Source organism: Paramormyrops kingsleyae, unplaced genomic scaffold (genome assembly GCF_048594095.1).
Source record: "Paramormyrops kingsleyae isolate MSU_618 unplaced genomic scaffold, PKINGS_0.4 ups369, whole genome shotgun sequence".
NCBI lineage: Eukaryota > Metazoa > Chordata > Actinopteri > Osteoglossiformes > Mormyridae > Paramormyrops > Paramormyrops kingsleyae.
In genome coordinates this window covers 8,861-20,366 of record NW_027326306.1, presented here as the reverse complement: position 1 = coordinate 20,366, position 11,506 = coordinate 8,861, and the positions used below count along the sequence as shown (strand labels likewise).

The 11,506-nt window shown below is 36.0% G+C and overlaps 1 protein-coding gene and 1 long non-coding RNA gene across 2 annotated transcripts; one reads left to right on the top strand and one right to left on the bottom strand.

Moving 5' to 3' along the window:
• The first annotated feature begins 433 nt into the window (after positions 1 to 433).
• Positions 434 to 11,306, top strand: LOC140587576 (uncharacterized). Its single transcript, XR_011989220.1, has 3 exons — positions 434 to 487; positions 10,875 to 10,968; positions 11,172 to 11,306. It is a non-coding gene; the product is annotated as an uncharacterized lncRNA (long non-coding RNA).
• On the bottom strand, positions 2,685 to 6,357 carry LOC140587575 (uncharacterized). The gene is made up of 9 exons (XM_072708827.1): positions 5,936 to 6,357; positions 5,509 to 5,675; positions 5,016 to 5,273; positions 4,281 to 4,596; positions 3,922 to 4,214; positions 3,790 to 3,834; positions 3,599 to 3,700; positions 3,232 to 3,332; positions 2,685 to 3,150 (listed from the first exon to the last, which is right to left on the bottom strand). The coding sequence occupies exons 1-9, from the start codon at positions 6,297 to 6,299 to the stop codon at positions 3,117 to 3,119; spliced, it is 1,680 nt and encodes a 559-aa protein (XP_072564928.1). The 5' UTR covers positions 6,300 to 6,357; the 3' UTR covers positions 2,685 to 3,116.
• Positions 11,307 to 11,506: the final 200 nt, after the last annotated feature.

The following is an 11,506-nucleotide window of genomic DNA, read 5'->3' as shown; positions in this document are numbered from 1 at the left end:
AAGATAGTACCAGAAAAGCAACATAGCAATACCTGAATTGCTATGTTAGTGAGATGATACCAGAAAAGGCACATAACAATTTCTAATCTGCTATGTTAGTAAGATGATACCAGAAAAGTCACATAACAATCCCTAAAGTGCTAAGTTAGTAAGATGGTACCAGAAAAGTAACATAGCAACACCTGAATTGCTAAGGTAGTAAGATGATACCAGAAAAGTCACATAACAGTACCAGAATTGCTACGTTAGTAAGATGATAACAGAAACCACACATCGCAATTACGGAATTGCTAAGGCCGGAAAGTTAGTGTAATGAAACATATCTGTCAATGCTTTATTCATGATATGCAAATATATTCATAGACTTTGGTCACGTGAGTCGGTGGTTCAGTATAAAAGTCTCGGTAATTTTTTACGAGCTCACAAACACATTGGAAAGCTGTTTAGACGTGCATCTGGCAAGCATAACTTTTAGAAGCATTATTTGGTAAGTAATGTAAAACCTTTCTTTAGTAGCATTTAGTCTTCTACAATAAGTTTTAAGCCATCTCACTGTTTCTCATAGTGAAACCGTTAGACTATAGTTTTTAAATGTTAGTAACCCGCTGCACCCGTCAAATAGACTGAAAATTGTTTGATAGGCTAATGAAGATTTTAAAATTATTGCATTTGACTTATAATCAAGTCTATTGATGTTTTTCCAATGCTTAGAAACTTCTAGAAGGTTCTTGACGTAATTCGGAAATTCTATGAAGCTTCATGCTAGATAATGTAATTTCAGAAATGATATAACGTAATTGCAGCAATGCTATGAAGCTTGAAGCTAGATAATGCAAATTCAGAAATGCTACAATGAAATTACGGCAATGCTATGAAGCTTGACGCTAAATGATGCAATTCTGGAAATGTTATAACGGAATTCTGGCAATGCTATGAAGCTTCATGCTAGATGATGCAATTACGGATATGCTATAACGTAATTACGGCAATGCTATGACGCTTCACGCTAGACAATGCAATTACGGAAAGGGTTGCGTGTCAGAGTCAGTCTAAGAGACTTTGTGGTGGCTTGTATTCTGTAGTGCCATATATTGCAATTGATGAGATATAAAAGACTAACTTTAATCTTTTCCAGGATAATCATCATCAGCATGGCAAAGAGGACCAGTAAAACTGACAAACCAGTAGATGAAGAATGTGAGTCAACTCCGAAACGTAAAGATGAAGAGGCTGAAGTAAGTAACAATTTATTGTGATTGATACATGCAGAGGTAAAACTAAAAACATACATGATTAAAGTTCTTGTCTATATATATATATAAATCAATGCATATGCTGTTATTAAACATATGTTTGTCTTCATTGATTAAAGACAGAATCTGAAAGTTTGAAATCTATCCTGGCTGATATTGAAGACTGGAATCATACAATCGATGAGGACACTGTAAGAACACTTTAATTTAATTTCAGTAGTTTAAAATTAAAAACATTACACTGATTAAATACTTACCTTTCAGAACAGCCCATTTGTGATAGACGATCCTCTCCTGCTAGGGACGATGAAACAGTTGAAGGCCAGTCTGCTCGATGTCAGCTATGTTTTGAAGAATTTGCTGAAGTAAGCTGCATCAAAATGTTGAAAAAGCTAATGTGCTACTGCCACTACTATTGCTTTACTGTTATAGTTGCTGTCACTGGTGATTGATGTTTGCTGTCTGTCTGTCTAAATTTCAGGCATGACGATACATCCGGGCCAACTGCTTGAGTCCCTACACATCAAAATGTTTTTTTCAGTTGTGATTGATAAAAGTTACTTAGGTTTCATCAGTGTCTGACTTTTTGATTTTCCATAATGCTTACTGATAATGTCTTATTGGTCATGTTAATGTTTCATAATTACATCAGTGTTATTAGCAATACCTGAATTGCTAAGTTAGTAAGATGATACCAGAAAAGTCACGTCACAGTACCGGAATTGCTAGATTAGTAAGATGATACCAGAAATGTCACGTCACAGTTCCGGGATTGCTAGGTTAGTAAGATGATACCAGAAACGTCACATAGCAATACCTGAATTGCTAAGTTAGTAAGATGATACCAGAAAAGTCACATAACAATTCCTAATCTGCTAAATTAGTAAGATGGTACCAGAAAAGACACATAGCAATACCTGAATTGCTAAATTAGTAATATGATACCAGAAAAGTCACATAGCAATACCTGAATTGCTAAATTAGTAATATGATACCAGAAAAGTCACATAACAATTCCTAATCTGCTAAATTAGTAAGATGGTACCAGAAAAGACACATAGCAATACCTGAATTGCTAAATTAGTAATATGATACCAGAAAAGTCACATAGCAATACCTGAATTGCTAAATTAGTAATATGATACCAGAAAAGTCATGTAGCAATACCTGAATTGCTAAGTTACTAAGATGATACCAGAAACCACACATCACAATTCCGGAATTGGTAAGTTAGTAAAACGATACCAGAAAAGTCACATAGCAATACCTGAAGTGCTAAGTTAGTAAGATCACATTTATTAATTTGCTTTGTAAGTTTGTGATTTTGCATTAGTTTTGCTATAACAAATGACAACTTGACCACAAATTACACAACAAAAGCCTTTATTTAAACAATGCATTGCAATTAAGTCAAAATAATGGTGGCTTGACTTTAAACAAAATAGTAGTTTTGTACATTTAAGAAAAATAGCCTTTATTTAAACTAAGGAAATCTGTTCTCAAATAAAAATGATGGCAGCTTGACATTAAACAGGAATAGCAGTTTTGTACATTTAACAAAAATAGCCTTTATTTAAACAAAAGATGTCTGTTCTCAAATCAAAATGACGGCAGCTTGGCTTTAAACAGAAATGCAGGTTTTTAAAATTTAGGTACAAAAGTCCTTATTTTAATAAATCAATTTTCTAGGTCAAAACAATGCCACCTTTGCTTTAAAATAACAAGTTTTATTAAATTTAACAAAAGTTTTTATTTAAACAATACAAATCTGTTTCTTAATCAAAATAATGCCACCTTTACTTTAAAACAAAAGTTTTTTTTTAATTGAAACACCTACTGCCACTTAAGAGTTCTGGAGACATCTTAATCATCATCGCTCATGGTCATTGCATCTTGTCTGAAAAACAAAAACAATGACAAGAACCATGATGTAATAATTGCACTAATTGTTTCTAAATGTTAAATGTTAGTGGATTACCGTTGCAGGAGCTGGACTAAGCTCCTAAAGTTGTCAATGGTCAACCGTAATACTTTGCATGATAGTAGCAACTGGGTGTTTTTCATCAAAGTACTGTTTATCTGAAAAAACAGCATTAGGTTATGTTACTGTTTTGGTCAGGATGCATGAAGTTATATGCAATAGTCTTCCTGTTAGTGTAGCACAAGCTAAAACCATGGGTTCCTTTAAATCAGAGCTAGATAAGATTTTGTCAACTGTGAGCTATTAGTTAAGTTATCCCCAAACAACCTTTGACGGGCTGAATAGCCCACACTTGTCTGTCGTTTTTTATGTTCTTATGTACTGTTCATAAGTATGAACAATTAAAGTGACAAAGCATACTTACGATTTGTGTCGTAATTTTCTGATTCCAATAACTGCTAAATTTCTCCCTCACCATGGCCTTTAGTGATTCAGGATATACAAGCCGTCTTCTACATCTTAATCTCTGAAATATAACACAGGCAGCATGTCTTTGATAATAACATACATGATTTCTATATATCAGACCTATTAAAAGAAAATTTCAAACCTCACCCTTCCATCTATGTCCTCAACATATTTCGGAAGTGGACTGAGAACCTGTCACAAGAATGTTAACAGAGATTATAATTTTTGTATAGGTAAGATACTGCAGTCAACAGAGATCAAGGTATTGGTGAGACTTACCTTTGGGCTATCTTCCTCTTCCTCGTCATCGTCCAAAACAAAGTTGAAATCAATGTTCTCTTCCTCCTCATTTTCACCACCTTCCTCATCTTTCTCCATTTCCTCTAGATCTTCTTCCTCATTTTCACCACCTTCCTCATCATCTTTCTCCATTTCCTCTAGATCTTCCTCATTTTCACCACCTTCCTCCTCATCATTCTCCATTTCCTCTAGATCTTCCTCCCCTTCTCCCTCTTCTTGTGTCACCTCAACCACTTCTTCCCCAAAATCAACAGGTATGTAGACAATACTATCTGGAAAGAAACATTATGTTAGTGTCATGATTACTATTTGTACTTTAATCTGTAGCTGACAACTACCTGTTTCTTGCTGAGGTTCACATGCAGGGTCTTCCTCCAAAATGTGACTGGGCAGTAGGACTGGCGAAACACCAACTGCCCCCTCCTGGTCATCGTCATCAGAAGACAACACCTGGGGTCTCAGCCTCTTGTAAGGTGTACTGGTTTTCAATGCCTTACTTTTACCAATACCTAAGGCCTCATTCACAAAAGCACGACCCCGTTGCAGATCGTTCACTTCCAGTTCGGCGACATAAAACTTATCTGCTGTTGTAAGACTGTGACACATAATTTGGGCCACTAGTCTGCGCTGGTCATCAGGTAGGTTTCTCTGTGCCTGCAGACAAGATACATGATCTGATGACTAGCGCTAGAGAAGTTAGTAAGATGAAACCAGAACACAAATTTTCAATCAGAAATCACTTAGTAGGACGAAGCCAGAAAAATATGTTGCAAATCCGGAATTGCTAAGTTAGCAAGATGAAGCCAGAAAACAAAAACATCAAATCAGAAATTGCTAAGTAACTAGGACAAAGCCAGATAAATCATGTCGCAAATCCGGGATCGCTAAGTTAATAAGACAAAACCAGATAAGACATGTCGCAAATCCGGAATTGCTAAGTTAATAAGACAAAACCAGAAAAGACATGTTGCAGATCCAGAATTGCTAAGTTAAGACAAAACCAGAAAAGATGTCATAAATTAATAATCTATCATACACTAAGCACATCACTATTGCTTTAAATTTAGACTTACACAGGTCGCAACGGCAGAGCGAATCTCTGTGACGCTGAAGCCCCTGCACATCCCACAATCCAGGCATGTTTTTCTCACAAGCTCGCAGAGCTTTTTTAGTGGCTCTCCGGAGGAGGAAAAGAAAAATGTCCCTGGATTGTGGTGGTATCCTGATAGTCTTCGTCTCATTTGCACAAACTGCTGCATCCACAAGTACTCCCTGTTGTTGAGGGCAATTTTTGCCCTCCCGAATGATCCAGACGTCTTGTGGCTGGACACCTTTAAGAATGCAACAATGTGTTACTCAGCATGGAGGCTCCCTGGGTGCCGCTAAAGGTGGCTGCCCTTTGCAGACAGCTTGCGCTACAAAGAACAAGGCAATAAAGGATATATTATTATTATTATCATTATTGAAAACCAAGCAGGTCAATTCACAACTTAACTATCCCAAAGCACATTACATTGGTGTGTCACGATCTAATAATCAGTACAATATCAATTTTTTGGTACTCACGTTGATGACATATAGATTATCTATCTCCTGGCACTCATTAAATTCAGTTAGTGTGAGGTTTACGAGCACACTCACACGGTGCCCAGTACAGATAAATATATACGTTGCCAGTGCGCCTATTGCCTCGTTTCTTGTGTTTATGCAACTGGGGTCTTCAGATAGTTCATCTGTGAGCAAAACATATTAAGGCATTTACAAGACTTTTTCAAGAATCCTTATGCATTACAACTACATTTTTTTAAAAAGTGATCAGTGGTCATTGTTAACAAGCCACAGCACACAGTGCACACCAAAATGTATCCTCTGCATTTAACAAATATGTGACATCGTGACATTGCAGGGGGCAGCTAATTCAGCAAATGTAGCCCCCCACTACCAGAAATTATGCAGTTGAGATTTCCACATTTCAGCAATTTGCATTTCTTACCAAGAAATTCTGGAATTCGGCCCCGTAGTGTCGTGATTAGCTCACGCAGGTCGTTTCTGGTAGGCATCTTCCTTGTTTTGAGCTCTTTAACATGTTGCCGGTGCCCTACTATCTTTTTTGCTAGGGAATGTTTCTGCATTTTTAAATGCCTCAACAGACCCTCTAAAATTTTTTGGCCAAGCCGTACAGAGCTTGGCCGTCTCTCAATTAGAAATTCAAAAAACTTGCAAACGGAAATGAGATAATTTTTGCAGGTCGTGACTTTAAATTTTTCTGTCAAAACCTTCACCCAATCATTTAATTTGCTTGGTTCATTCAGGAATTTCAAGTGAGCAGGTGCTGTGTCAGATGAAGAGCCCCACATAAACTGAATGAAGCTCTTTATGTAACCCAGTTCCTGCTTCTTGTTTTCACCTTTTTTCTTGTCGGCACCAACACGAAATAGGGACTCCTGAAAATCTGGAAGTATTTTATCTATAAGAAAGGAACACAATTAGCCATCTGTAATGTGGCTATTTATAATGTGAATAGCAATCTTCGGGTGACAGCGGTACTACATGACCATAATGCAGGTAAAACAAAGGTGACCAGTTTAACCTAATTTTAAAAGCTTTAACCATTTCAGGCTCAAATTGAGTTTTTGTTGCTAAAGGACAACCAAGACCTGCAGTGGTACTTTTTAGTAAAAAAAAACTAATAAAATATGTATGTGAGGTAATAAGGTAGTTAGTTTTTAACTGTTGCAAATCAGCAACGCCTGCCTTGAGAAGGTTAAAATTCCCAACAATGGACGTTTTGAAAAGAATTACATTATGTATATAGTCAACATTTCTTTTAACATTTCTGTAAGATATAGTTATGAAATAAAATACACAAGAAAAATACTAGGCATTGTCAACAATGCCGTCAACTACAGAAGTTTAAAATAACTGCATAATATAAATATTATACTTATTATTATACTTACCAATAAAGAAGAGCTTATGTGTTGCTTGGCTGGGGCCTGATTTGTCCAAATTCTCCCCTTCAAATTCATCAAGGCGGGATTGAAGCTCTGTGACTTGGCGCTTCAATTCCTCAATCTCGCTGTCTCTCTTATTATTTTCCCCTCTATGCTTCATGACTGCTTTTTTTGCAGCAGCACATTTGGCTTCATGAAGCATAGTCTTAAGATCGGCACCACTCTTGCCATGAATGATTTCTAGGTGCTTGTCTAGCCGAATCAACTTTTTCGAAACACAACCAGGTATTGGGCAGTCCACTGCACCAGAATACCGGCCTGTCTTACAAGAAACGAGGAGCCTTCGCTCCTCGTTGCTTGTAATGTTATGCACATCCCTCAAATGTACTGTCACATTCATATAGTGCACTTGACACAGTGGGCAAGGCAGCCTTTTACGAACCATGTTGCATCCTTTGAAAAAATAAAAATGCAATTACATAGATAGATTGATAGATACTTACCTTATCGTAAATAAATATAGACAAAAGGAAAGAAACCGTAAAACACATATCACAGTTCCAAAGTTGCTAAGGTTTCTATAATGATACCAGAAAACACACGACACAGTTGCAAAGCTGCTACATTAGTAAGATGATACCAGAAAACACATCACAATTCCTGAATTGCTAGGTTTGTATAATGATACCAGAAAACACATCACACTTCCAAGGTTGCTAAGTTAGTAAGATACAACAGAAAAGACACATCGCGATTCCAGAATTGCTAAGTTAGTAAGATGACACCGGAAAACATACATCGCAATTCCATAATTGCTAGGTTAGTGGAATGAAACCAGAAAACACACATCACAGTTCTAAAGTTGCTAAGTTTGTATAATGATACCAGAAAACACACATCACACTTCCAAGGTTGTTAAGTTAGTATGATACACCAGAAAAGACACATCGCGATTCCAGAATTGCTAAGTTAGTAAGATGACACCGGAAAACATACATCGCAATTCTAAAATTGCTAAGTTTGTATAATGATACTAGAAAACACACAACAGAATTCCTGATTTGCTACGTCAGTAAGATGACACCAGGAAACACACATTGCAATTCCTGTATTGCTAAGTTAGTAAGATGACACCGGAAAAGACACTTCACAATTCCGAAATTAAAATAAGATAAACATAAAATAAGTACAGAAGTTGTTCAGCTCAACTAGAGAAATTATATAACTATACATAAAGTGCATTCGCAAGAAAAGTCAAAAGACTGAAGTTATAAATTAAGTGTACAATCTTATGGCAGTAGGGAAGACTAATTTTTTTTCTAAATAATTAAACATATTCATGTTTTTCAAGATGAATCATCATATCCACAAACTACACAGCAAACCGAATAACTACTTACCAAAAATGATCAGAAATGCAATTCCGGAAAATGATTTGTATTCCCCTGATGATCCGCTGTTCCACAAAGTAACACGCTGCAAGTCTGAAGAGTTCTGAGCAGCCTGAGAGTGAGCAAAGCCTTTTATACTGCCCCACCCACTGTGCTGATTGACACAGATTCGCCCCAATGAATGCTCTCAGTTTATAAAATGAAATATTTTATGCATGTTTAAATGTCCCCTTTAACAAAAAAAAATTATAATTATTTTTAAAGTAATTTGTTACATTTATTTTAATTAATTATACATGGAAAAAATTACACGTCACAGTTCTGAAGTTGCTAAGTTAGTAAGATGACACCAGAGAAGACACGTCGCAATTCCAGAATTGCCAGGTTAGTAAGATGATACCAGAAAAGTCACATCGCAATTCCTAAAGTGCTAAGTTAGTAAGATGATACCAGAAAAGTGACGTCACAATACCTGAAGTGCTAAGTTAGTAGGATGATACCAGAAAAGTCACATAACAATTCCTAATCTGCTATGTTAGTAAGATGATACCAGAAACCACACATCACAATTCCAAAACTACTAAGTTAGTCTAATGAACCCATGAGGTACTTCGCAATTCCGAAATTAAAATAAGATAAACATAAAATAAGTACAGAAGTTGTTCAGCTCAACTAGAGAAATTATATAAAGTTCTATACATAAAGTGCATTCGCAAGAAAAGTCAAAAGACTGAAGTTATAAATTAAGTGTACAATCTTATGGCAGTTGGGAAGACTATTTAATTTTTTTTCTAAACAATTAAACATATTCATGTTTTTCAAGATAAATCATCATATCCACAAACTACACAGCAAACCGAATAACTACTTACCAAAAATGATCAGAAATGCAATTCCGGAAAATGATTTGTATTCCCCTGATGATCCGCTGTTCCACAAAGTAACACGCTGCAAGTCTGAAGAGTTCTGAGCAGCCTGAGAGTGAGCAAAGCCTTTTATACTGCCCCACCCACTGTGCTGATTGACACAGATTCACCCCAATGAATGCTCTCAGTTTATAAAATGAAATATTTTATGCATGTTTAAATGTCCCCTTTAACAAAAAAAATTATAACTATTTTTAAAGTAATTTGTTACATTTATTTTAATTAATTATACATGGAAAAAATTACACGTCACAGTTCTGAAGTTGCTAAGTTAGTAAGATGACACCAGAGAAGACACGTCGCAATTCAAGAATTGCCAGGTTAGTAAGATGATACCAGAAAAGTCACATCGCAATTCCTAAGGTGCTAAGTTAGTAAGATGATACCAGAAAAGTCACATCACAATTCTGTAATTGCTACGTTAGTAATATGACACCAGAAAAGTCACATCGCAATTCCTACAGTGCTAAGTTAGTAAGATGATACCAGAAAAGTGACGTCACAATACCTGAAGTGCTAAGTTAGTAGGATGATACCAGAAAAGTCACATAACAATTCATAATCTGCTATGTTAGTAAGATGATACCAGAAACCACACATCACAATTCCAAAATTGCTACGTTAGTCTAATGAACCCATAAGAGGTACGTCGCAGTTCCAAAGTTGCTAAGTTGGTAAGATGATACCAGAAAGACACTTCGCAATTCCAAAATGTGTCAGTCACTAATTTTCACACTTTGTGAATTTTGCACTATTTTTGAACTTTATCACCACAAAGGTCTGACAGGGCATTACTAACATTTCAGGAAATATTACAAAAAAAAATTTAAGTGTAATTGTGGAAGTGCACGGTCAGTTGATGGTCACAATATTAAATTATGGTTTTGTTAATGATTTATTCGTAATATGTAAATCAATTTATAGACTTTAGGTATTCATTGGGCGAAAATCTGTCACGTGAGTGGGTGGTTCAGTATAAAAGTCTTGGTACTTTTTCACCTCACAACAACATCAAAAAGCTGGCTGCAAGCTTTATTGTTCAAAGCATTATTTGGTAAGTAATGTAAAAAAAAATTAGTAGAATTTAGCAGTTTTAATCAATCTCACTGTTTATTTGTGAGTGAAATGCTTAGACTAAAATGTTTAAATGTAAGCGAGATGCTGTGCCCGTCTAATACGGTGACTGAGAAACATTTGGTAGGCTAATGAAGATCAGAAACGTGAAGCGGCATATTAATGTGATTGCATTTGACTTGCAATCAAGTCTATTGATGTTTTTCCAATGCTTGGAAACTTCTAGAAGGTTCTTGCTGTAATTAAAAAATGCTATGAAACTTCACGCTAGATAACGCAATTCTGGAGATGCTATAACGAAACTCCGGCAGTGCTATGAAGCTTGAAGCTAGATGACGGAATCCTGGAAATGCTTAGAAACTTCTAGAAGGTTCTTGACGTAATTCAGAAATGCTATAAAGCTTCACGCTAGATTACGCAATTCTGGAAATGCTATAACGAAATTCTGACAGTGCTATGAAGCTAAAAGCTAGAAAGCTAGATAATGCAATTCCGGGAATGCTAAGAGACTTTATGGTGGCTTGTCTTCTGTAGTGTCATATATTGCAATGGATGAGATAGGAAAGCCTAACTTTAATCTTTTCCAGGATAATCATCATCATGGCAAGGGCAACCAGTAAAATTTACAAACAAGGAAAAGAAAATGCGTCTGCGCAGAACTGCAAAAATGAAGAGCGTGAAGTAAGTAATCATAATTTGTCACTGATAGATACACAGGTAAAACTAAAAACATATATTAAACACAATACCTTGAGAATATCTGTGAGATTATGAAAATGCAAGCTGGTGAGGCATTGTACACAAACACACGCACAAACATGCATATATATATATATCAATGTGTATGGTGTTATGAAAGATATGTTTCTTCTGATTCATTAAAGGCAGCAGTTGAAAAACTAAATTACATCCTTACCGAAATTTGCCTTGACATGTGGACTCGCCCAATTCCTGAGGACATTGTAAGAACACTTTCATGTAATTTCATTGGTTGTTCAAAATTAAAAAGGTTAAACTGATTTAATGCTTACTTTTCAGCTCCGTCATTATACGAAAGGCTATCCTCATCTGCTAGCTGCAATGAAAGAGGTGAAGCTAAACCTGCGCGATATCTCTTATTATATGAAGAAGATAGAAAAGTAAGTTAAGACATTGAAAAACTGAATGTGCTACTGCAACTACTATTACTTTATGTTATGGTTGCTGTCGCTGGTGATTG